The sequence below is a fragment of the Pelodiscus sinensis genome, chromosome 20 (assembly GCF_052426305.1).
Source record: "Pelodiscus sinensis isolate ZL-2025 chromosome 20, ASM5242630v1, whole genome shotgun sequence".
In the NCBI taxonomy this organism is placed as follows: domain Eukaryota; kingdom Metazoa; phylum Chordata; order Testudines; family Trionychidae; genus Pelodiscus; species Pelodiscus sinensis.
This window is the reverse complement of record NC_143071.1, coordinates 281075-308477: the sequence shown is the minus strand read 5'-3', so window position 1 is coordinate 308477 and position 27403 is coordinate 281075. Positions and strand designations below refer to the sequence as shown.

General features: G+C 46.3%; 1 protein-coding gene across 3 annotated transcripts in view; it reads right to left on the bottom strand.

Moving 5' to 3' along the window:
- CSNK1D (casein kinase 1 delta) overlaps positions 1-26941 on the bottom strand; it is a 58425-nt gene extending 31484 nt beyond the window's left edge. For all 3 annotated transcript variants that reach the window (XR_012896945.2, XM_075904240.2, XM_075904239.2), the window contains exons 1-6: positions 26701-26941; positions 10173-10283; positions 7889-8037; positions 7148-7376; positions 6143-6313; positions 3733-3881 (exon numbers count right to left, since the gene is read on the bottom strand). Coding sequence is in view for 2 of the 3 variants with exons in the window: in XM_075904240.2 (XP_075760355.1) it covers positions 3733-3881; positions 6143-6313; positions 7148-7376; positions 7889-8037; positions 10173-10283; positions 26701-26776 (885 nt within the window). In the remaining variant the exon portion in view is untranslated. The remainder of the gene's footprint in view (positions 1-3732; positions 3882-6142; positions 6314-7147; positions 7377-7888; positions 8038-10172; positions 10284-26700) is intronic.
- Between the last annotated feature and the right edge of the window lie 462 nt (positions 26942-27403).

The following is a 27403-nucleotide window of genomic DNA, read 5'->3' as shown; positions in this document are numbered from 1 at the left end:
GCATGATTTTACATTTTCAGGTGGGAAAACCTGTTCAAAAAGCTCCAGAAAGGTAACTTTCTTCATACAAAATTTCGGAAATCTCTGCTAATCATCCCATGTCTAGATGATGACATGATTCTATTAGTCTGTGCTTGTGGCCCTGCATAGTGGGCAGCTATATTAAGTGCTGTGGGCACCCTTAACCAGTGAGAGTCTGACACACTTACGTACTCCCTCACCTCTGCCCCCTCTTCCTTGCAGCCCATCATAATTTCTTTCAGTTGCCTTTGGTGGGCAAAACACATTGCCACAATATCCACCAGAGGCTCACAGAAACTCTGCTTGTTTCCTGACACAGGAGTGAAGGGAAACGTTCTTGGAAAGACACCTCCTCCAGCAGATGGGACCACAGAGACAAAAATGACAATTCAGCAATACATGTTGGCTAGATTTACAAACTTGCGGGAGAGGGGGTTAGGAATCAAGTTTTCCTGCGGTGCACCACAGTCAAAGGGCTAAAGCAGCTATGTTTCAGGAAGGCACCAAAAAGTCTGGGAAATGGTTGGTTAGACTCAGGTCTGTGCGCTAAAAAGTGGATGCTGGCACCCCAAGTTGATGAAAAAATGTATTAGAGTTTCAATATTCATTGCATTTGAAAATTGACATCTTACCATTGATTCATAATGGGGAGTTCCAATTCCCCTTTGCATCTTATTCTTAACATACGGAATCAACTAATCAATTTAGAACTAGGGATATAAGTGACTAGTCGACTACCCAAGCATAAGCTTATCAGATAGTCGAGTAGTGACTTGACAAGTTGCTTCCCTCTCTCTTGCTGCCTCTATCAAGAGAAAGGAGGGGAGCAGGAACCAGTGCGGGGGGGGGGGGGGCAGCTTAAAAGATGGTTCCACCCCGCACTGTCTCCTGGGTGCTGCCTGCTCTCCCCAGCTGCCTGTATCAGAGGCAGCGGGGGAAGGAGGGAGGGGCGGGGAAATAGGGGAGGCTGCTGCAAAGAAGCCCCTGTCCACAGGTGTCCCAGCAAGGAGCTGGGAGCTTCCTGTGGACAGAGGCTGCTGCCCCATACAGGAGCTGGTGCCGGAGCAGCTACTGTTTGCAGCCAAACCTGGGCTCCGGCGGGGGGGCAGCCCATGCGCGCCTGGGATGCCCCGCCGCCGGCTTCCCCCGAGGCTTTCAAAGCCGCGGAGGGGCTCCGGCGGGGGGGCAGCCCATGCGCGCCTGGGATGCCCCGCCGCCGGCTTCCCCCGAGGCTTTCAAAGCCGCGGAGGGGCTCCAGCGGGGGGGCAGCCCATGCGCACCTGGGATGCCCCGCCGCCGGCTTCCCCCGGGGAAGGGGGGGGGGGGGGGCAGCCCAGGCGCTCCTGGCGGCTTTGCTCCCGGTGCCTCTGGTCTGCTGGGGACCATCTCCAGCAGACCAGGGACACCGGGAGCAAAGGAGGCGGAGGGGCGCTGGGGTATAAGATGAAACCCTATCTTTTAATTAAAAAGATAGGGGGTCGTCTTATACACCCAGTCGCCCTATACGCCGGAAAATACGGTAACTAGGCCTCAGACCTGGCCTGTGCTATATTGGCTTATGTTTTAGGCCTTCATTTTACAACATTTAAAATGCAGAGCTGAGCTACCCCCGCTGTGGCTCTGCAGAATGGTCCTATCAACTAACTGTATAGTCTATACAAATTGTATCAACTATACGATTAGCCTGATAACTGCATTTTAACATCCTTATTTGGGACATGAATATTTTTTAAAGCCAATGGCCACTCTCTCTCTCTCTCTTTCTCTGTTTGAAATGAAGAGGCACTGTAGAAAAATCTGATTCTTCAAACTATCAGCCTCCACGCAACCACCCAAAGAAAGCTTGGCCTTCTCAAATGCTGTTTGAGCACCGGCAATTTTGGGTAGCTCATTCAAAACAAACACTGTTAGTAAAGTGGATGAGGGAGGTACCATAGTGAGAGATGATGTGGGAAAAGCTGAAGTACTCAATGCTTTCTTTGCCTCTATTTTCACGGACAAGGTCAGCTCCCAGACAAATGCACTAGGCAACGAAGCATAGGAAGGAGGTGGACAGCCCTTGGTGGGGAAAGAACAAGTTAGGAACTATTTAGAAAAGCTAAACAGACAAATCCATGGGCCCAGATTTAATGCATCCAAGAATACTTAGGGAGTTGGCAAGTGTCATTGCAGAACTTTTGGCTATTATCTTTGAAAACTCATGGAGATCTGGAGAGATCCCGGATGATTGGAAAAAGGCAAATGTAGTGCCCATCTTAAAAAAAAAAGGGAAGAAGGACAACTTGGGGAACTACAGACCAGTCAGCCTTACCTCAGTCCCCAGAAAAATCATGGAGGAGATCCTCAAAGAATCCATTTTGAAGCACTTGGAAGAGGGGAAAGTGATCAGGAATAGTCAACATGGATTCACCAAGGGCAAGTCGTGCCTGGCCAATCTGATTAGCTTATATGATGAGGTAACTGGCTCTGTAGATATGGGAAAGTCAGTGGATGTGATATACCTTGACTTTAGCAAAGCTTTTGATACAGTCTCCCACAATATTCTGGCCAGCAAGTTAAGGGAATATGGATTGGGTAAATGGACTGTAAGATGGATAGAAAGCTAACTAGACTGTCGGGCCCAACGGGTAGTGATCAATGACTCAATGTCAGGTTGGCTGTCGGTTTCTACCGGAGTACCCCAAGGATCTGAACAAAACCGGTCCAAGAACAACATCTTTATTAATGACCTGGATGAGGGAATGGATTGCACCCTCAGCAAGTTCACGGATGACACTAAGCTAGGGGGAGAGGTAGATACGCTGGAGGGCAGGGATAGGGTCCAGAGTGACCTGGATAGATCAGAGGATTGGGCTAAAAGAAGTCTGATGAGGTTCAACAAGGACAAGTGTAGAGTCCTGCACTTGGGACGGAAGAATCCCAACCATTGTTACAGGCTGGGGACTGAAAGGCTAAGTAGCAGTTCGGCAGAAAAGGACCTAGGGCTTACAGTGGATGAGAAGCTGGATCTGAGTCAACAGTGTGCCCTTGTAGCCTAGAAGGCTAATGGTGTACTGGGGTGCTTTAGGAGGAGCATTGTAAGCAGATCCAGAGAAGTGATTATTCCCCTTTATTCAGCTCTGGTGAAGCCACACTTGTGTCCAGTTCTGGGCCCCCCACTATAGAAAGGATGTGGGCGCATTGGAGAGGGTCCAGTGGAGGGCGACCAAAATGATTAGGGGGCTGGAGCACATGACCTATGAGGAGAGACTGAAGGATTTGGGTTTGTTTAGTTTGCAGGAGTGAAGGGGGATTTGATAGCAGCCTTCAACTTCCTGAAGGAAGGTTCCAAAGAGGATGGAGAGAGGCTGTTCTCAGCAGTGACAGATGGCAGAACAAGGAGCAATGGTCTTAAGTTGCAGTGGGAGAGGTCTAGGTTAGATATTAGGAAAAACTATTTCACTAGGAGGGTGGTGAAGTGGTGGAATGGGTTACTTAGGGAGGTGGTGGAATCTCCATCCCTAGAGGTTTTTAAGACTCGCCTTGACAAAGCCTTGGCTGGATTGATTTAGTTAGGATTGGTCCTGCCTTGGGCAGGGGGCTGGACTTGATGACCTCCTGAGATCCTTCCAGCTTTATGATTCTAAGAAATCAATACATAGCAGCAATCCCAAATAGACTTTGATTCCTTCAATGACCTCTGTGACTAAGTCAACAATGTACTCTACTTACAAATTTGAGCATGTTCCAGTCAAATACATAATCATAGGAGAAGCCTTGTCGATGGAACAAGTTTCTGAATAGCTGTCTCAGATACGAATAGTCTGGTTTGTCATCAAAACGCAAAGAACGGCAAAAATTCAGGTACGTAGCAAATTCAGCTATGAAAAAAAAGAGAAATTTAATTTACTAGCTTCATATTAACTTTTAAATAATTGTTTCAAAAAGTAACGTAATGTTTACTGGGATAGCACAGTTTTGTCATGCTTTTCTACATGTAACACTATCTTACATTGTGGGGGGGAATAGCTCAGTGGTTTGAGCATTGGCCTGCTAAACCCAGGGTTATGAGTTCAATCCTTGCAGAGGCCATTTAGGATTTGGGGCAAAAATTCATCAGGGATGGTACTTGGTCCTGCTGTGAAGGCAGGGAACTAGACCCTCAAGGTCCCTTCCAGTTCTAGGAGATAGGCAATCTCCATTATAAAAAAAAAATCCCAACAATTCCTTCAAATGCATCAAGCAAACAAAGTTACACCACCATTTTAGCTGCCATGCTATGTCTTTTTCATGACCTTTGGAGCAAATGTAATATTTACACTGCCTAGTTTACAGAAGTCTAAAGACTAAAGACATTAAGAATTGCTTCAAGAGTATAAATTAGGGCTATCATTTAATCACAGTTAACTCACATAATTAACTCAAAAATGTAATCATGATTAATCGCACTGTTAAACAGAATACACACACACACACACACACACACAGAAACTTATTCAATATTTTGGACATTTAGTATATTTCAAAACTGATTTCAATTACAACACAGAATATCAAGTGTACAGTGCTCACTTATCATTGCTACAGTGCACATATTTGTAATAAAAATTATATAAAGAAACAGTATTTTTCAATTCATCTCATACAAGTACTGAAGTATGAACTCAACCATGGAAGTGAAATTACAAATGTAATTTTTTTTTATTATATAACTGCATAAAAAACCCAAAACAATGTAAAACTTTAGAGCTCTAAGTTCAAATGTAGGGGGAAATACTGGTGCAATGTAAGGCCTCTTGCGGGCTACTGTCAGAGATAGGATATTGTGCAAGATGAACCACAGATCTGATCCAATGTGGTAGTTCCTATACTCCATGTTCCCTAGTACAGCAGATGCAATTGGTGCATTGGACTTTGCAATCCAGCCCACTCAAAGGGATGAAAACCTCAACTGGTCAACACCTCTAATGATTTGTGTCTGTCTTCAAACAGCATGGCATTTTTACAAAAGTACTGAATCAGGAGACCTAGCTTTCTACTCCCAATTCGCAGTGAAGGTACATTCATAAAAATATTAATCTGAAGGTGAAGAGAGATGGTCAATGGATGGGAAAGAGTCCTGGCAAGCAAGCGTGATCACATGTGTTAAATTCCCTGTAAGCTGCACAGCCGCATGCAGACTATCAAGGGCTACACAGGCAAGGAGAGATGTCCCTCCCTCAGCTCAGCCCAGCCCCTCTGGAGCTGCCCAGACTGGAGAGGGGCACACTTCCCTCAGCTTCTATGAAGATAGAGGGAACTGGGGAGAAGGGAGTCCTCCTTCCCCCGCCATAGCTCCAGGGCAGCTTGCACCTCAAGCCCCTAATTCCTGGACCCACTCCAGAGTCTGGCCCCCTACTGAAACTAGGGATGTTAAATGTAGATTAAATAATCAAATTGTCGATGGGATTTCCATCGACTATTCAATCAGTCTATAGGGATGCCTCTGCCTAGTTCAAAAGCAGAAGCCCTGCAGGGAGCGTGGGTCAACGCTCCCAGTGCCGCCTAAGCCTTTGAAACACAGAAGACTGGGGCTCTTGTACATTTCAAAAGCAGAATCGTAGCAGAAGCGGCACAAGTGGACACTGCTTCAGTCCCCATTTATGCCATTTCCCACTGTGCCTTCCCATGGAGATGGTGCTGCGGGGAACCAGCTTTTAACCCGGCTCCCGCTCCTCACCTTGCTGCCTCTCTCTGATAGAGGCAGCAAGGGGAGGAGAGGGAGAGCGACTAGTCACATCACTAGCCAGCTAGTTGCTTTCCTCCCTAGTTGGAACCCTCCCCCCAAACCCAAACATCTTGCCCCAGCCCTGAGCTCCCTGCCATGCTCTGAACCCCTTGGTCCCATGCTGGCCATGTCACTTCTACATTGGTACACATCAAAAAATTCACATTCTGCATATGGATATAAAAACTTAAGAGGGAACATTGTCCACTTGCATGAACAATTAGGCCACCATTGAGTTTGATGTGCCTATTTATGAACAGAAATCAAAGTAATTGCTAAATTAATATAAGTTAAATATGTCAATATTGATAAGACAATATTCAATGTTAAAAGAAAAGCTAACTTTGTCAATACACCATCAAAAGAATAACTTACAAGGATATCCTTTACACAAAACCTCAATGGGCGTAGACATTTTCTTTTCGCTGATACGTTCATATTTCTGTCTTTTTGTTGCTGCCTTCAATCCCTGCCAGGGGAGGGAGCCCAGGTTAAAATACATCAGTACATAGCCCAAGGACTCCAAGTCATCTCTGCGAGACTGCTCTACAAGAGTGTAAAAGTGGAGTTGTTAGATTTGATATTGTGGTGTGAAGGTACAAAAATGTTTATGCCACAAATTGTCACTGAAATCTTACAAATACATAAAATATAGCTGAAGGTCAATAAGTCCATCTTACACTTGCCAATAACTAAAAACAGTTACCCTTTAGCAGTTATCCAAAAACTTGCTAATTCCTTATAACCATTAGTTTTCTACTTCTATAGTCACCTGCAGACATAAGCCTGAAGTAATCACACACGTAAGGCCAAGCTCATTGCATACACCAGGCCCTGACTAGGGGGTCCCCTGGACTTCGTCCATTTCCCATCACAATGTTTCCAGTTTGGCACCTTTCCATCCCCTTCTGTTTCCAATAACTCTCAGAAACCCACCTATGCGCCAAGTGCACTCACATGCTTCCCACCCACTCCCACTATTATTTCTTTTCTTTCCTACTGGTGTTAAGTGATGCCAACAACCAGTTATTGATTTATAGAAAATTGCAGAGGTACTTGAACTTGTGGCTCTGCTAAATAGGAGGCAGAGACTGTGGCCTCCTCACACATTAGCAAGCTTTCATTTTCTAATCCCCCCTCCCCTCTACCCCCCAAATCCACAGTATTCAAAGGTTATCACATGACAAATAGCACAAGTTTAGTGTAACCCCTTGCAAACTTAGCCAGTTGTTAGTAAAAGGCACTTTCTTTCAATGCATCAGCTACATAAGAATATCCGCTTGCTAAAAGGAATTATCCAGCTTGTATATTTCATTAACTGAAAACTCAAATGATAGATGCATATTTTGCTAGACAGAAAGCTATCTTCCTCTAGCTCACCAATTCCAAGATGAGTGTTTATAGACGCATAACGGGCAGTTCCTGTTAAGTTTTTATTTTCACGATATGGAATGTGCTGGTGAGTTCGAGCATCCCGATACTTCTTGGCTAACCCAAAGTCTATGATGTAGACCAGATTGCCTTTCTTTCCCAGACCCATCAGGAAGTTATCAGGTTTTACATCTCGGTGGATGAAGTTCTTAGAGTGGATATATTCAATCCGACTAATCTAGATACAGAGAAGAAATTAATTCAAGAGACACTGTGCATCAACTTATTTTACTAGAAATGTGGTCTTAAAAAAAAGACATTTCCTTATCCATTTTATCATTTAATGTTAGATTCTTAAAAGAAATGGATTTTACAAACAGATAGTTTACTTTTCATTATATTGCTTTCATATCTTCCTTCAGTTACCCCACCTTAGTAAATTTGAGGTTTATTTTTATTCAGCTTCATTTCTGGCTCTATTGCATTAGCTCAATGTGACAATGTCTTGGTAGTTAATAATCCAGAAGAATATTTAAATTCCAACAAAAAACTGTTTAAATGAAAACATTTATCAAAATTACTGATTTACAGTTTTGCATTTACAAAAATAAACCTAATTTTGATTCGGTGTTTTAAAAGAGATAGCAAACCTCATCCACCTATGACTTCCTAACAGGGATATAGCTGAGTAAAATCTCTTTGAAAATCTTAATATGCCAAATAGATTTCATCATCAAAACAACTTCCTACCATTTGGTCAGCAAGCAACAGGACTGTCTTCAGACTGAATTTCCTTGAGCAAAAATTGAATAGGTCTTCAAGGCTTGGTCCCAACAACTCCATCACCATTACATTATAGTCTCCTTCAGCTCCACACCATTTAATTGTTGGAATACCAACTAGAACAGAGAGAAATAGTATAATCACAATGCTTTTATAGCTTATGTAGGTGGACTCCTAAGACAGTTTTAAAAACCACCCTTATCTTTTGATAATTTGATATATTCCCAATGAGGGCTATTTTGTGTCTCCGGTGATGCATAATATTTTACACTACTAAAAAGCTTTTTGAGAACATAACCCTTAAGATTCTGTAGCAGAGCTAACAAAATTTCTAGCAGCAGATATCTAAACTAGCATGATCCTCTTTCAAAAAAGAACAAACACATTTTGTGGTTTGCATTGTAAGCCCATGCTTTGATGCATTGTTGGATCGGGGCTTTGGAAAAAAATTTCACATATTCATATGGTCCCTGTTACGGAGGTAAACAGCTCCATTACATAGAGGGGAATCTGTGACAAGTGACTCAGGCAAAGTCATAGAGAGTGTGCTTGTCAGAACACACTTCAGAACTCAATTTCCTGGTCTCCAGAACTATGATCATATAAAAATAAAAGCATATCTTTGTGCTTTGTGGATTTTAGTTAGTTAGTTAACAATAAAACTGAGTTGACTTTACCTTTAAGCTCCAAAGCACTGTTGGTACAATGAAGTCAATAAAACTTCAGTATTTTTATCTACCATTGCATATGGTGGCTACTTAAATTCATGTTCTACTCTACGCCTCCTCTTAGGAGATCAAAATTATTTAAGAAGTAATTACAGGCAGTCCCCGAGTTACGTGGATCCTACTTACGCCGGATCCCTACATACGAACGGGGCTTTTCTTACCGCGGAGGACGCGGGCGGCAGGACCATGGTGCGTCTCGGCGGTCCCACCGCCTGCATCTCCCTGGTCTGTTGGGGGGGGGAGGGCAGGGAGGCGCAGCTAGTGCCCCCCCCCCCCCCCAGCAGACCAGGCTTTTCTCGCCGCGGAGGACGAGAAAAGCCGCTCCGCGTCTCCCTGGTCTGCTGGGGGGGCCACCCCAGCAGACCAGGGAGATGCGGAGCAAAGCCGCGGAGGACGCGGGTGGCGAGACTGCCGAGACGCGCCGCGGTCCCGCTGCCCGCGTCCTCCGCAGCTTTGCTCCGCGTCTTCCTGGTCTGCTGAGGGGGGGGGGGGAGCGCAGCTAATGCGCGCCCCCCCTTCCCCCCCAGCAGACCAGGCTTTTCTTGCCGACGCCTGGGGTAGAGCAGCTGGGGCCCTGCTGGGTTGGTCCCGCAGCGCCACTCCTCGGCGCTACTGGACCAACCCAGCAGCACCCCAGCTGCTCTGCCCCAGGCGTCCCCAAGTCAGCCGCTGCTGAAACTGACTAGCGGCTGACTACAGGAAGCCCAAGGCAGAGCAGCTCTGCCTTGGGCTTCCTGCAGTCAGCCACTGGTCAGTTTCAGCAGTGGCTGACTTGGGGACACCTGGGATAGAGCAGCTGGGGTGCTGCCGGGTTGGTCCCCACAGCGCCGAGGTGCGGCACTGCAGGGACCTACCCGGCAGCGCCCCAGCTGCTCTGTTCCAGGCGTCCAGATTCAGACCCTGTTGAAACTGATCAGCGGCTGACTACAGGAAGCCCAGGGCAGAGCAGCTCTGCCTCGGGCTTCCTGTAGTCAGCCACTGGTCAGTTTCAACAGCAGCTGAATCTGGACGCCAGTTCCGACTTACATACAAGTTCAACTTAAGAACAAACCTACAGTCCCTATCTTGTACGTAACCCGGGGACTGCCTGTATTTCGTTCTGAAGTTTTAAGAAGCTAAAAAGCCAGAAGTGAGAATGCAAGCAGTTGGCATCTTCAGGGTTTTTTTCTTTGTATATCAATTAGTGCTCTATCTGAAAGTAATTTTTGGAGGTAAAAACTTGACATTGTATAAAAATTCAAAATATAATTAAAATATAAAAACAAATAGAAAAACATAAGAAAACTTTAAAAGCTGATAACCACCTGTTTTTAAAACTTTTTTTTTTTAATCTGAGTTTTTGAAAAGAGAAAAACGTGAAATAAGTTTTGAGCCACGTTAATTGCATTAGGTAATGACAATGTTGGGTGCATATCCCCCACTACAGAAAAAACAAGGAAACCTCCTCATCTATAAATAGGAACCTGAACATTAAGCTGATAGCTATGAACACAGACTCTTACTAGATGGAAACTTAAATTTACCTCCTCCTTGCATCATTTTGTAGATTTTACTCTCTATGTGGAGCTGAGGATGTTTGGTTTTCACACATTCCAATTTGATGGCAACCTCCTCACCAGCAGCAATATCGGTTCCTAAGAACAGAAAAGTTGGCACTAAGATGCAAGAAAAGCAAGATATTTCTTTCCAAATGTTTTTCCCTGTATGGAAATTGGTAATTTCAATTAAACAAGACACTGAAACTCTTCTTATACTGATCATATAACAGACTGATAATAAAACTAATCTTTATTGAGTTAGGGTTAATATCTTTGAGTACACTGCATTAAAAATGTGACTGTATATTGTGGCATAGTATGCACCTTCTCTAGGAGGAAGAAGGATGTTAATCTAGTTCTTCTGTTGTTAGTCCTTTGAACCCACACCATGATGGAGCTATACCATCTCATAGAACTGGAAGGGACCTTTAGAGGTCATCGAGTCCAGTCCCCTGCCCTCACAGCACGATGAAGTACCATCCCTGACAGATTTGCCCCAGATCCCTAAATGGCCCCCTCAAGGATTGAACTCACAACCCTGGGTTTAGCAGGCCAATGCTCAAACCACTGAGCTATCCCTCCTCCCCAATGATACTCTATATACTACAGGATAAATCTCTCTAGTCTGGCACCACGGAAGGTCAATATTACCTAGCTGCATTACCAACACTTCTGCTGCGTACTGGGCTTTTCGGAGACAGTTAGGGGTATTAAAGCTAAACAACAGGACAGAACACTGAAAGCCAGGACTGGTGGCTGTAAAACTTTATGGGACTGCGGAGAAACTTGACCACACCCATGACAAGCAGACATCCAGGCAACTCAAATCATGCCAGACCAGAGAGTACTGGACTAGAGAGGTTCAGCCTGTGTGTGTCAATACAGGTTAAAAGGATTATCTGATTATGAACTGACTTCTCTGTTCCACTTCTGAGTTAAGATATATTTCTGTGCACCATTCTAGGATTAAGACCATCTAAAGCAGGGGTAGGAAACCTTTTCTGGGTTTTAAGTCACTGATCCACAAAAAGATTAGTTGGGGGCCCACACACAAGCGACACTCCTGCCATTCTCTTCATACACCAGAACCTAAGGGGGGGGCCAGGCTAGTAGATTGTGTGCTCCAGCCCCACGGTGGGATAGCGGGGGAGGGAGGACTGGATCACTAGCCAATTTGTAGCCATTCCTCTTTAAAAGATGGACCCAATCTGTAGTCTAATTTCTGGTAATACAGCTCTATAGGTCAAAATCCTATCTTTCCTTATTGGGACAAAGTTATACCACAAGCTCTGTTAGCCACAATGGCTTTTTTTCCCCACTGATTGAATGAATGGCAGTTTCTAAACTTAGAGGTGAACCATCATGATCTGGAAAAGCAAATCTGCAATTTGGGACAGAACTGCTTTCCTTCAAAGAAAAAAATGAGATTAATAAGGTGCATCAGCTGAAGTTAGCATGAAGCCTTAAAAGTCAATCCTAGGAAGAACTAACCCCTATGGCTAAGTCCCCAGATAAATGGAAAGGCCTTCTTGATGACTGGACACTGAGTCTGTAACTATCTACACTACAACAGCTACACTGCTCTACTGCTTCTGGGGAAGATGCCCTAAGCTGATGGAAGAGCTTACTCACTTTACTCTGGTATAATTTACATAGCTCAAGGGCGTGATCCATACCCAAAGTAAAGTGTAGTGTAGACTGTCTGAAAAATGTATGTCAAGCCGACTGGATGTCTAGGTGCAGCAATGAGTAAATCAGGTCCAAAACCACATGGAACTTGTAACCAAGAACAGCTAACAGGAGTTTCACAAGGAAGTTTAGAGGGGGAATTTTGAAGAGAGCTAGATACACCTGGCATTCTTTAAAACTTCCTTAGACTACACTAAAACCAAAACCACCTATCAAGAAACTAATTAGCTCTAGGAGTAAAAAGAGAAAGACAGAAGCCCAGCAGCAGATATGGGGCTATTCAGTTTATTGCACCCAATGCACCATGTATGATTGCCTGCCCTATGCCTCTAAGTGTGCATTCGGTGCAAGGAGCTCCTGGCCCTCAGAGACTGCATATGGACTTTGGAGACCAGAATGGCTGAATTGGAGGAGCTAAAGTAGAAAGATACATAGATGAGACCTTCCAGGACACAGTAGAAGTCCTATCCCCAGTGAGACAGCCACTGTGTTATTGAGAAGGGTGAAAGGCTCAGGAAAAACAACATCCAACTGGAGCAGAGGGAAAATGATTGCATAGTTCGGCCCGTCCTTCCAGATGATGTTTTTGTATCCTCTCACAATAAGGATGCCTCTTGGAGGAGGGAACTCCATTTATTAGGAAAAGGCAGGTGTTAGTAATGGGGGATTCAATCATTAGAAACAGACAGTTGGGTTTGTGATGACTGGGAGAACCCTGTGGTGACTTGCCTGCATAGTGCGAAGGTTGAGGATCTCTCAAGACATCTACATAGACATCTATCATACTAGGAGTCTACTACAGGCCACCTAGCCAGGTGGAAAAGGCCTTTTTTAAACAATTAACAAAACTATCCAAAGCCCAAGATTTGGTGGTGATGGGGGACTTCAACTATCCAGACTTATGTTGGGAAACTAACACAGCGGGGCACAGGCTATCCAATAAGTTTCTGGACTGCATTGGAGACAACTTTCTGTTTCAGAAGGTTGAAAAAGCTACCAGAGGAGAAGCTGTTCTGGATTTGGTTTTAACAAATAGGGAGGAACTAGTTGAGAACTTGAAAGTGGAAGACAGTATAGGGGACAGTGATCATGAAATAATAGAGTTCATGATCTTAAGGAAAGGTAGAAGGGAGACCAGCACAATTGAGGTAATGGATTTCAGGAAGGCAGATTTTGATAAGCTCAGAGAACTTGTAGGTAAGGTCCCATGGGAAGCAAGACTGAAGGGAAAAACAACTGAGGAGAGTTGGAAGTATTTCAAAGGGACGTTGTTAAGGGCCCAAAAGCAAACAATTCCACTGTGTAGGAAAGAGAGAAAATATGGCAAAAGACCAGCTTGACTTAACAAGGAGATCTTGCATGATCTCAAAATAAAAAAGGAGTCATATAAAAAATGGAAACTAGGACAAATAACAAAGGATGAATATAGGCAAGCAACACGGGAATGCAGGGGCAAGATTAGAAAGGCAAAGGCACAAAATGAGATCAAACTAGCTACAGGCATAAAGGGAAACAAGAAGACCTTTTATAAACACATTAAAAGCAAGAGGAAGACCAAGGACTGGGCCCACTGGTTAGTGAGGAGGGAGAAGCAGTAACAGGAAACTTGGAAATGGCGGAGATGCTCAATGACTTCTTTGTTTCGGTCTTCACCGAGAAGTCTGGAGGTGTGCCTAACGTAGTGAATACAAGCAGAGAGAGGGCAAGTTTAGAAGATAGGATACACAAAGAACAAGTTAAAAATCACTTAGGAAAGTTAGATGTCGGCAAGTCAACAGGTCCTGATGAAATGCATCCCAGGATACTCGAGGAGGTATCTGAGCCTTTAGCTATGATCTTTGAAAAATCATGGCAGACAAGGGAGATTCCAGAAGACTGGAAAAGGGCAAATATTGTGCCCATCTATAAAAAGGGGAATAAGAACAACCCAGGAAACTACAGACCGGTCAGTTTAACATCTGTCGCAGGGAAGATAATGGAGCAGGTAATTAAGGAAATCATATGCAAACACTTGGAAGGTAATAAAGTGATAGGGAATAGCCAGCATGGGTTTGTGAAGAACAAGTCATGCCAAACTAATCTGATAGCTTTCTTTGATAGGATAACGAGCCTTGTGGATAAGGGAGAAGCGGTGGATATCATATACCTAGACTTTAGTAAGGCATTTGATACAGTCTCACATGATATTCTTATTGATAAACTAGGCAAATATAACTTAGATAGGGCCACGATAAGGTGGGTGCATAATTGGCTGGATAACCGTAGTCAGAGAGTTGTTGTTAACGGTGCTAAATCCTGCTGGAAAGGGATAACGAGTGGAGTTCCGCAAGGGTCTGTTTTGGGACCTGTACTGTTCAATATCTTCATCAATGATGTAGATATTGGGATAGAGAGTACGCTTATTAAGTTTGCAGATGATACCAAACTGAGTGGGGTTGCAACTTCTTTGGAGGATAGGGACATAATTCAAAATGACCTTAGCAAGTTAGAGAAATGGTCAGAGGTAAACAGGATGAGGTTTAATAAAGAGAAATGCAAAGTGCTCCACTTAGGAAGGAACAATCAGTTCCATACATACAAGATGGGAAGCGACTGTCTAGGAAGGAGCATGGCAGAAAGGGATCTAGGGGTCATAGTGGACCACAAGTTCAATATGAGTCAACAGTGTGATGCAGTTGCAAAAAAAGCAAATATGATTCTAGGTTGTATCAAAAAGTGTGCTGTAAGCAAAACTCATGAAGTCATTCTGTCGCTCTACTCTGCACTAGTTAGGCCTCAGCTGGAGTACTGTGTCCAGTTCTGGGCGCCACATTTCAAGAAAGATGTGGAGAAATTGGAAAGGGTACAGAGAAGACCGACAAGAATGATTAAAGGTTTAGAGAACATGACCTATGAAGCCAGGCTTCATGAACTGGGCTTGTTTAGTTTGAAAAAAAGAAGATTAAGGGGGGACATGAGAGCGGTTTTCAAGTATCTAAAAGGGTGTCACAAGGAGGAAGGAGAAAATTTGTTCCTCTTGGTTTCTGAGGACAGGACAAGGAGTAATGGGCTTAAAGTGCAGCAGGGGAGGTTTAGATTGGACATTAGGAAAAAATTCCTAACTGTCAGGGTGGTCAAATATTGGAATAAATTGCCAAGGGAGGTGGTGGAATCTCCCTCTCTGGAGATATTTAAGAACAGGTTAGATAGACATCTGTCAGGGATGGTGTAGACGGAGCTTGGTCCTGCCTTGAGGGTGGGGGGGCTGGACTCGATGACCTCTCGAAGTCCCTTCCAGTCCTATTATTCTATGATTCTATGATAGGCTTATGCGTAGTGCTGGGGAGGATCCATTGGTCGTGGTACATCTAGGTACTAATGATTTAGGGAAGCATAGTAGAAAGGTCCTGAAGGCCAAATTCAAGCTGCTAGGAAAGAGATTGAAATCCAGGATCTTAATGGTAGTGTTATCTGAAATGCTTCCAGTTCCACATGTGGGGCCAGGTAGAACAGTAGGGTCTTGATGTGTGAATGAGACAATGGTGTAGGGAGGAGGGGTTTAGCTTTATTAGGAACTAGGGAAACTTTTGGGAAAGAAGAGCCTATACCGGAAGAATGGGCTCCACCTAACCCAAAATGGAACCAAATTGCTTGCACTTAAAATGAAAAAAGGTCATCGAGCTGTTTTTAAACTAAGGGCTGAAGGAAAGCCAACAGATGCAGAGGAGTACATGGATCAGACAGAGACATCTCGTAGGGGAGGGTCTATTAATAGAGATTCTCCATTTCCTAATAAAAAGGAGAGGATGGAATATGGAACATAAGAAGATATGCATAAGATCAGATGTGAAACATCACATAATGGCAGGCAGCTAACAGGTTTTCTAAGTGCTTAAATACAAATGCTAGAAGCTACTGTACAGTGGCTCAGGGGATGACCCCCCAGAGCTGCCACACAGCAGCTGGCTTTAGCTCCAGCAACCGCCACATGGCGGGCAGCTGCAGCAGCTGACGTTGGCTGTTTGCGGTGGCTCTGGGGTACATATTTTGGCAGACTGGTAACACTGTATATACTTATTTACTATTTGCATAATGAATATGCAAATTAAATTATACCAGTCTGCCAAAAGTTTGTGAATGGGTTTGCCAGTATAAAAGTGATGGAGAACCACTCCTAAAACTTACAGTGCCAAACGTAAAATCCCTGAAGCTGCACAGAAAGTCTCCAAAGACACCATAATAGAGGCTCAACTTAAATGTATACCCTAAATCAAAAGAAAGTAAGAGATCCAAAAAAGTAACACCGTGGCTTAACAGCCAAGTAAAAGAAGCACTGAGAGACAAAAAGGCATTGTTTAAAAGTGGAAGTTAAATCTTAGTGAGGAAAACAGAAAGGAGCATAAACTTGTCAAATGAAGTGTAAAAATATAATTAGGAAGGCCAAAAAGGAATCTGAACAACAGCTAACCAAAAATTTAAAAAACAACAATAATTTTTTAAAGTACATCAGAGGCAGGAAGCCTGCTAAACAACCAATGGGGCCAGTAGGCAACTGAGATGCTAAAGGAACACTTGAGGATAAGGTAATTGCAGAGAAACTAAATGAATTATTTGCATCAGTCTTTACAGCTGAGGACGTTAGGAAGATTCCCACGCCTGGACCATTCTTTTAAAGTGACAAATCTGAGGAATTGTCCCAGATTGAAGGGTGATTAGAAAAAGTTTGGGACAAATTGTTCAACTAAACAGTAACAAGTCACCAGGACCAGATGGCATTCACTCAAGTTCTGAAAGAACTCAAAAGTGAAATTGCAGAACTATTAACTGGTTTGTAAGCTATCCTTTAAATCAGGGCTACTCAACACATGGCCAGCACGACCCGCAGCCTGTTTGTTTGTGGCCAGCGGTGCAGTTTGGCTTTACACGGGGCTTGACATGCAGCCTGCATGTAGTCAATATAATATTCTTCTGCTGATGTGTGTTTTAGTAGTTATATTCCTGGACTGTCATTGCTCATTAAAAGTGCTGTCATATGGGTGGAAATCAGGTAAATATTGCATTTTATTAATATCATCAGAACGGACTTAAATGGGGCTTGTGTGTTGTGTAGTCTTGCTTTAATCTTTGTATTCATGTCTATCACTGCAAAAGAAGCTATTTGCATATATATTTGCATGTATATGCAAACACACTTAAGCTGCAGTTCGCAGCATGTGCTATGAGTATCATTGTGACTCCCAGGGCTTCCAAAGTTGAGTAGCCCTGCTTTAAATCATCTTCTGTACCAAATGGCTGGAAGATAGCTAATGAGATGCATATCTTTAAAAAGGGCTCTAAAGGTGACCATGGCAATTACAGACCTGTAAGTCTAACACCAGTACTAGGCAAATTAATTGAAACCATGATAAAGAACAGAATTGTCAGATACCTAGATGAGCATAATCTGTGGGGGAAAAGTCAACATGGTTTCTGTAAAGGGAAATCATGGCTTACTAAAGTTCTTTGAGAGGGTCAACAAGCATGTGAACAAGGAAGACTTGGGGGATATAGCATATTCGATTTCCAGAAAGCCTTTGAAAGGTTCCCTCACTAAAGGCTCCTAAGTGAAGCAAGCGGTCATGGCATAAGAGGGAAGGTCCTCTCAAACTGATAACTAGCTAAAAAGATAGGAAGCAAAAAGTAGGAATAAATGGTCAGTTTTCAGAATGGAGAGAGGTAACTACAGGTTGAATCTCTCTTAACCAGGACTCTCAAGGCCTGGGACCAAAGAGTCCTGTGAAGGACTGGTGGCTAGGAGCCCTGCAGCAGGGCCGCAGCCCAGTAGCGGGGCTGCCCAGTGGCAGCAAAACTGGGATCCCAGCAGCAGAGCTGCAGCACGGTGGTGACACTGTGGGGTGGGAGATGGGGGGCTGGGAGACAGCAGGGCTGCCTGGCAGCACAACCAGGAACCCAGCAGCCCTGCTGCTGCCCACCAGTGTACCGGGATTACGAAGCAGTAGGGCTGCCCTGTGAGGCTAGGAGCCCAGGAGTGGGGTTGCCCACAGCACAGCAAAAAGCCCGGCAGCCCCATTACCACGCAAAGGAGCTGTCCGGTGAGACCAGAAGGCAGCAGAGTTGCTGCCCACTGGCATACCTGGACCCCAGCAATGGGGCGGTGCAGGTGGCGGCAGGGCTACCATAGTGGGGCCAGTAGCCCTGGATGCAGAGGGGCTGGTGGCAGGGGGAAGCTGGATGGGAGGCTGGCAGCAAGGCCGTGGATGGGGGAGCTGGTGGCAGGAGAACCCCAGAAATGACCTTCCCTGGTCCAGCAAAATCCCTCATCTGAGACCAGTCAGGTCCCGAGAGTGCCAGACCAAGGAGGTCCAACCTGCAGTGGTGTCCCACAGGGGTTCGTACTGGGACCAATCCTATTCAACATAATTATAAACAATTCAGAGAAAGGGGTAAGCAGTGAATTGGGAAAACCTGCAAATGATAATAAACTGCTCAAGATAGGGAAGTCCAAAGCAAACTGCAAAGAGCATCAAAAGGATTTCACAAAACAGCAAATGATTTTAATGTTGATAAATGCAAAATAATGCATATTGGAAACATACTCCCAACTACAGGTACTGAATAGTGGGGACTATTAGCTATTACGACTCGACAGAGCTTGGAATTATTGAGGATAGGTCTCTGAAAACATCTACTCAATGCACAGCAGAAGCCAAAAAAAGAGAACAAAATGTCAGGAATCATTTAAAAAGGGATAGAGAATCTTTTATTGCATCTTTATAACTCCATAGCATACCCACATTTTGAATACCATGTGCAGATGTGGTTGCCTCATCTCAAAAAAATATTTCTTTGCATGGAAAAAGTCAGAAAAGGGCAACTAAAATGATTAGGAGTTTGGAACACCTTCCATATGAGGAGATATTAAAAAGACTAGGACTTTATCAGCTTAGAAAAGAGGAAACTAAAACAGGATATGATAGAAGTCTATAAAAATAAGGAAAAGTTATTTACTTTTTTAGTAACTTGTTTAGAGATTCAGGACAAAATGCGATCATATGTCCCGAGCGGGCTACTGTCGGATGCCAAGCCAGACCCGGGAAAAGCAAAAAAAAAAAAACTTCCTTAATTAGAAAATACCAGACATATAAATATTTTCTCAATACCGGACACCTGGCAACCCTACCCTGAGCACATCATACACGTGAACCTCCTATCTTGAACCGGTCACAGCGCCAGTTTTCTGCCACAACACTCATGCACCACTCACACACCACAAACCTGTGCTGAGCCCATCATATACACAACTGCCCCCCCCCGAGCCTCTCATACATCACAGCCCAAACTCCTGCACTCACACCCCCAAGCCTGCGGCTTGCTCAGCACTCCAACCCTCCACCTGACCCCAACTCTCTCCAGCCTGAAGCCCCCTCCCTGAGCCAGCATCCCCTTCTCCTCCTCCTCCTGCAGCCAAATTCCCTCCCTGAACTTGCACACCTCACCCCTTCCCACATCCACATCCCTCATTCCCACTCCAGAGCCCGCACGTCTTGTCTCAACCCAGGGAGAGTGAGTAAGGGCTGGGGTCAGCAAGTGATAGAAAGAAGGGGAATGGAGAGAGCAGGGCCTCAAGGAAGGGGTGGGGTTTGGCGGAAGAGATGGGGTAGATCTTGGCTTGCCCTGACATTTAAAAAGTGATCATGAGTATAAAAAGGTTGGAGGCCACTGATATAGGGATTCGGAGGAGGGGCTAGCCAGGCGGTTGGTGTCTGTATCTATGGCTCTCCTGCCCAGAGACCCACCACAAACCCCTATGCCCAGCACCCCCACCCAGCTAAAATCATGCACAGATCTCTATGCCCAGAGACTCCTCCACAGTATCAACATCCAGGGTGGGAAGCTGAGACCGAAGTGCACGGGGCCAGAAGTGGAGCCGCAAATAAAATCTCAGGTGCTGCACCTCTCCTCCCACTCCTCCTTCCTGAATCCATGCTGCCCAACACCTTTCCACAAATCCCTCACTGCCTAGAGCCACCCAAACACCCCCTCCCCTGCCTCTTTCCGAAATCACTGGCCTGACTGTTGGCAGAAGAGCCCCAGGAGAGCTTCCTGATGCCTTTTCCCCTTCAGCCTGCCCCCAGCCCCCCCACCAGACTGAAGTGGTAAATACTGAATTTTTTTAGCACACAGCTAGGCCACATACATTCTGTGGGTTGAGAACCACTGCACCAGAGAGACTGTTTCCCATCCTGTGACCATACTACTGCAGCTGGAACCAGTAAAAGCATTCCATATGGAGATCACACACTTTGAAAGAGAGGACTGATAGTGAGACATTCTTTACTAGAGATCATCACCTCTAGAAATAGCCTTGTTTATCACTAGGGGAATAAAGTAGCCTGGCCTTACAACCTTCAGGGCATGCCACAAGGCACATCTATTTCCATCAGCTGCTGAAGAGGATAGGATTTGAGGGGGATTAGATCTGTGTGGAGCCAGGTAGTTTGTTTTGTAAGGGATCGAGTTCTGCTGGATATGGGGTTAGGCTGCTATTTAATGTTTCTCCTTGTAACTTGTATAAAGAGCACCTAGAGCCTTGGATAGGCCCTCTTTTGTATAAACCCAAATAAACAAACGATTATCTTAACTATGGATGTAAAAACCCCTTTAATTGGCTAACTGGTTAAACATATTTAGCCAGTTAACTGATGGGGAGGGTAAGCACCCCATTTCCCTGCCTGCCACTGGGCTGGAGTGCCCCCCCCCCTCGGCAACAGGCAGGGGATGCTGCAGCCTGGCAGGGGCTGGAGTAGCCCCCCACCAGTTAGGACGAGGGTTACCAGTTAACCGGTTAAACCTTCACATCCCCAATCTTAAAGACAGGCAAATGAGGCAGTATAAAAGATTCAACGTCAGTTCCTGGGAGAGTAAAACGGGAGTATTACAAGGCTTTTTGTTTGTAACTTTATAAAGAACAAAGTGATGTTTTAAGCCATACAATTTTGTATTCCTAGTTCTTTACACCTTCATTTCAAGTCTAGATACTTGTTAATGCCCTCATCATTAATGTAAATGTTTTTATTCTGTTCTTTTATATAGGAATTAAATCATACAGGATTATACTTCAGAGCAGTGTTTCCCTACTGGTAGACAGCAACTGCTGAGAGTGATCAGAGAGTTGTGAGGCATTTTATTACAATTCTAAAAGAAAAGGAAGTTTCCAGAACAACTTTGAAATGGTCTTCATGGTTTGTGATCAAATGTAGCAGTAGTATACATTTTTAAATTTTACTTTTAATAGTAAATGTAGAGGTTATGAAAATTTGACTTAGAATAAGGAGTTGCCAAGCTGACAAATGTCATGCTCGAGTCTGAAAGAGGGCCAGGTTTTGCAATCAATACGGCTGTGTCTAGACTGGCCAGTTTTTTCGGAAAATCAGCCACTTTTCCGGAAAAACTTGCCAGGTGTCTACACTGGCCGCTTAAATTTCCGCAAAAGCAATGACAATCTCATGTAAGATTGTCACTGCTTTTGCGGAAATACTATGCTGCTCCTGTTCGGGCAAAAGTCTTTTTCCGAAAAACTTTTGCACAAAAGGGCCAGTGTAGACAGCAGAGATTTATTTTCCAGAAAAAAACCCAGATCACCCAAAATTGCGATCGGGGCTTTTTTGCAGAAAAGTGCATCTAGATTGGCCACGGACGCTTTTCCGCAAAAAGTGCTTTTGCGGAAAAGCATCCTGCCAATCTAGACGCACTTTTCCGAAAATGCTTTTAACGGAAAACTTTTCCATTAAAAGCATTTCCGGAAAATCATGCCAGTGTAGACGTAGCCTACCAGTTTGATTCCAAAGACTCTGACCAAGTGCATTAAACATATACCTATTTTAAAGTTGTTATTCTTCGCTATCTATATATTTATCCATCCTTGGGACTGTTTAAAAAGATACCTGAGCATTCATGCAACTTCCCCCCCCCCCCCCCTTTTCCTCTCAGTGGAGCAATTTCAAATGATTTAAGCATATTAAACCCCTAGTTTGTTCTTTTTAAATTCCCACTTTAAAGTTCTTTGGATTTTGAAATTTGCCCTATCAAGTCCTACACAGCCAGCATGGTCACAGTTTGAGGAAGAAGGCACAGAATCCGAAAGCAGAAAGTGGCAGAGGATGAACTGCTGACTCCCTTCTGAAAAGTGTCATTTGAGACAGCCTCTTTCTCCATACTCAGGTTACCTTAGCCCAGTGTTTCTCAAACTGCTCCATGGAGCCCCAAGACATCTCCAGGGGCTTCGCAAGGTTGACAAACTGGAAACGTTGGTAGGTACAACACATACAATCAGTAGACTGCTGGGGCTCGGCATAATTTTTACACGTGTAAAGGGCTCCAGAGCCCAAAAAGTTTGAGAACCGCTGTCTTAGTCTCCCAGCACATCCTATAATTGCAGTGAATTATGAGGATAAGGTAGGGAAAGGAATCAAAACCCCAATCTAAAGTTTGAGAGGTTTAAAAAACTAGTGTGTAACTATTAAAAACCATTATTGGCTAGGTAGTGAACTAGTTTCAAAATGATCTCAGAAGCTGTCTGGACTTAGTTATACCCCATTCATACTCGCTTCACAATTATGGAAATAAACTAGCTTTAGAAAATTGTAAACAGAAACAAATATTAGCTGACTCTACACTATTTCAACATTTAGACAAACAGTGCCTATTCTAGGTAGCTGAAGGCACAAACATAATGAAACTAAGAATTTTTATTCACAAAAGCATTTCATGCCAGCTCCTGAGAAAAAACAGATTATCTTTCCCTGCCCCCACCCAAAAAAGTCCACATCATTAGCCACATCTCTTAAACGGAAACTCTTCCCAGATGTCTGTAAAAAAACATGTTTTTGGCAGCATGCCCTAACAGTGAGCTCAGTTTAGTTGGCTATTCTGAACCAAAATAATTGAGCACTCTCCTGCAGGATGTTCCACAAACATCTGTAAGGGCATGTCTTCACTGCAGGATAACGGACAGCGATCGATCCAGTGGGGTTTCCTGTTAGCCATCCGTGGACTTTGGTGCTTTCCCAGACCGAGAAGCACAAGGAGACTCAACAGGAGACAATGCAAGAAGTGTATCTATGTATGCTGACTTCAGCTATGTTATTCACGTAGCAGAAGCTGATTAACTTAGCAAGATCTCCATCTGTACTGTAGGAAATCTCTTAGGGCAGGTCTAGGTTAGGAAAAACAGGACTAATACTTCACTTGAGCACCTCCACCAATAGAAGCTTTTCTGTAGATAGAGATGACAAGCACTGGCTTGCTCTCTTGCTTCTACCACCATTCCTAATGAAAATACTAAGACAGTATTTCCCAAATGGTGTTCTGTGGAACCTGCGGTTCTGTGAAGTGAAACAAAGGGTTCCGCAAAAAAATTCTACTTCCTCTCCCCCTGCAGAGCCCGTAGGCAGCTCCCATTGGAGCTTTGCCAGCGGGGGCAAGCTTCTGCAGCATGCGGCTCAGGCCACTCTACCACCCACTGCGGCTGCCCCACCACCATGCACTCCCCTCTTCACCCGGCAGGTCTGCCCCTGTCCCACAGCGCCTCCGGTGCCACACAGCCTCCTGCTCCTCGTATGCAGGAAGTGGTTTGTTACAGCAGTCGCTGTTGCTGGGAGAGGAGGAGTGGCTGGGCGCGAGGTGACGAGTAGCCACTCCCAGACCTCAGCATTTTTAAACTGCTGCCTGCACCCCAGCAGGGGCCATGCGGAACTCAGCTGGGGCTCTGCCCTCCCCCTCGGGATGCACTTGAGCTCTGCCACCCCCCCTTGGGGTGCACTCGTGCCCGCTACCCCCCATGCGCTGCTGGTCTCTCTCCCCACACTCCTCCCCACCCTGCTGGGGAAGCAGCAGAGTCTGGTCTGGCAGGGAAGGTCGGGGTTTCTACACAGGAAGCCTGACCTAGTGCTGCAGCTGCGCTGAGATCCCCGCTTGTGGGGGGGACATCTGAGCTCTCTCTCCTACCCCCCTGCTGAGGGAACAAGAGCATGCTGCTTGGAGGCTTTCCCTGCTGCAGCAGGTGCCAAGCCAAGTATGCATTTCCCCCTTGTTCCCAGACCCTACACCCAAATCCCCTGCACTCACTCCCTTTCCCTCGCCAAGACTCCACATTCCCAGCTTGGTCTGACACCCTGCTCCATACATGAAACTGTTTGTTCTTAGGGGTTCCACGAAATTCTTTCGAGTTTAAAAAGGTTCCATGGCCAAATAAAATTGGGAAACACTGTACTAAGGAAATGCCAACTCAAATGCCTCTGCTGATCTTAGTTATGGCAGCACTGCATGGCACAGCCTCTTAACACAGGCAGCCCCTAAACCACCTAACTCAAAATCAACATCTTAAACTCCTTCAAGAAACCTACAGGTAGCCAGGACAGAATCTGGAGCACAGGTATTATACGTGCATAACAACATATACCACCTTCCTCACACAGTCTTCTAAATGAAGGCATTAACAGAGCCCAAGAATCCTGAGCTGTCTCTATATACACTGCAGACCATCAGCTAGAAACATTCAGACCTCATTATACATATGTTCTCTTCCAAGATAATCACTATTCAGTGCCTGTGAACAAACTATTTTAATTTAGAATTTGAGGAACAGCGGTCCATTGGAATAAGAAATACTGTACTGTAGAAAGTAAATTAATTTGCATACAGATGATATTATTGCAATAACATACACAAATTGGTGATATTCTTTTTAATCTAAGTGTACTAGGGAATGGTGCCCCCTGCTTCCTGCACTTGCCAACCCCCCTCTGGGGGGGGCAGCCCCAGTTCTCCCCTTGGCCACCAGGGAGGGCAGGCAGCAGCCTTGCCAGCCCAGGCCCCTTCTCCTTCCCTCCGTGCCCGTTAACCAGGGCCCTTTCTCTCTCCCCCACAGTCTAACCGTAACCCCCATGATTGGCTGAGTATCCTGTCAGGCCTGGCACAAATCCCAGCAGTTCTTCCCCTTCCCCCAGCACTGTGGAGGGTCCACGGCCACCTTGGCTCTTCCCCCTGCCCCTAGGGAGGGCCAAGCCCTGGGGAGACCCTGCCTGCCTTCCAGCAGGCATCTCCCATGTGTGCTGTGGGGGGTGGGCTTCCTCCCCCTCATTCACCAGGAGGGGCTGGGCCCAATTTTCCCTCTGGCTCCATCTCTCCCACATCCCCTCCACGCTGCTCCAGCCCTTGCTGCACCAAGCCATGTGTTCTCCCTGCCCTCCCGCCCCTCGTGCCTCTGGTACAGCCAGCCCCAGATCGGGAAGTGACAACTAGTCGACTATCTGATTAGCAAATGATTATCGGATAGTCGACTGCTCGCTTCCCCCCCTTGCTGCCTCTATCAGAAAGAGGCAACAGGGGGGGAGAGAGAGGAGGGAGTGCTTCAAAGCCGGGCTTCCTGCAGCACTGCTATTTTGAAACACCACATGCAGCCTGGGCCAGCTAGGGTGCCCCCAGGCTGCACGTGGCATTTCAAAGCAGCAGCGCCAGATGGAGCCCAGGATCAGCTGGGGACTCCCCCACTGTCCCCAGGCTCCATGCAGCACTGCCGCTTTGAAACACTGCATGGAGCCTGATGCTGAACTCCCCATGGCATTTCAAAGCAGCAGCGCTGCACAAAGCACAGGGTCAGCATGGGAAACCCCAGAAGACTCCAGGCTCCACGCAGCATAGCCGCTCTGAAACACCATGTGCAGTCTGATGCTGGGCTCCCCACAGCGTTTCAAAACGGCAGTGCCACCAGGAACCTGGAGCCAGCCCACCTGACCCTCAGCTCTATGCAGCGCTGCTGCTTTGAAATGCAGGGGGTAGCACAGGGCCAGTGGGAGACTGCTTGGTCCCCCGCTGGCCCCATGCTCCTTGCAGTGCTTTTGCCTTTGAAATGTAGCAAAGCAGACGTGCCCTATCGAATAATCGATACAAATTTAACATCTTTAGCCCCAGCTCAACTCAGGGGATGGACTGTCCCCCACTCCAGGCCCCCTCTTCCCCCAGAGCTCTGTAATTTTCCTCCCTGACTTCCCCCCCATGCCACCAGCAGCAGCTTACTTTTAGAGCCACTGCTGCTTGGGAGACATAGGTTGCAGATCCTTGCTGGATTAGCAGCAGCAGGGAGGACAGGAGGAGGCAGGGAAGCTGAGGGGGGAGGGACACCGAGTGACATGATTATGTCCCAGTAGAAAAATCTTTTAAAATATATAGAGATTTCTAGATTTCCCAGCAGTTGTAGCAGGATGGTATATGTTTTCTGGCTCATATTTCAAAGGCTACTCCAATTTTTAAAAGTAGACACCTATGATAACATGTTACCTATGGGGTTTTTTCAAATTCTGTATGTAGCATGTTAGCAGGGGTGTCTGCTTATCAACACTAGAACAGCCTTCCAAAGACAAAAATCCAGAGACCTGTTATTCCAAACCCATTAAAGACGTGTTTAAAAGGGTGCAGTTTCTCAAGTCTGTTTATGATTTCAATGAACAGAATGCAGAGGCTCAGCCCACTGTAACCGACACGGTGTAAGCACAAAGCAAGAGACTCCCTGCCCAGAGGAGGTCACACGTAGGCCGGGCGCAGTGAGCGACACGCACGAGGCAGGCGCACAGGGCCTCAGAGGCCGAGCAGGGCAGGAGGGACCCGCAGTGACAGCAGCCCCGACCGCTCCAGAGCGATGACGCGGCTGCTGCAGCCACGGGCCGGACTCGCGTCCAAGTCACCAGCCCCCCGCCGCGGTTACAGAGCGGGCAGGGCGAGGGCAGCCCGGCCACGCCCGCCCCGGGCCCCGGACCTGACACCCGCCCGCGGCCGGGCCCCGCCTCACCGAGGTAAATGTCCCCGAAGGAGCCGCTGCCGATCTTCCGGCCCAGCCGGTAGCGGTTCCCCACGCGCAGCTCCATGGCGGCCGCCGGCCTCCCGCTGCCGCTTAGAGCCCGGCGGCCCCGGCCACCATCGCGGCCGCCTCGCGGACGGGCGACTCTGGCTCGGATGGACGCGGATTCCCCCGAGCTCCGACTCCCCTCAGCGTCTCAGTGCCCGGGCCGCCATACTGTGTGACCTCACTTCCTTAGCAACGGGGGCGGGGCGCCCGGGGAGGAAGAGGGGGCGGGCCTTGGCCTGGATTCAGATCCTGCTCAGGGCTGGGGGGTTCTGTGCCAGGCCGGACCTGCGGGGCTCCCGCCTCCCCTCACACAGGGCACCTGCCGTCCCCCACAGGGCCGGGGGGGCCACAGGGTTCATCCCTGGCAAGCTCCCATTGCTATTCCCCTGAGTTTCCACAGGGCCCGGCAATCGCAGCTCTCCTGGGGCTCGGCTCACAGGTGCCGGACAATGGGAGTTGTGGGATGCCCTGGCCTCTCTGTGCCACTTCCCACTGCTCCCATTGCCCAGGAGTGGCAAGCCGTGCCCAACGAGGGTGGAGATTACCAGTACGCAGGGAAATATAGTGGCAGCAGCCCACCATGGACTAACTCTGGCGGGCCACTGGGTTTTTTTATTGTCTTCCCCTGACACAGAGGAACAAGGAG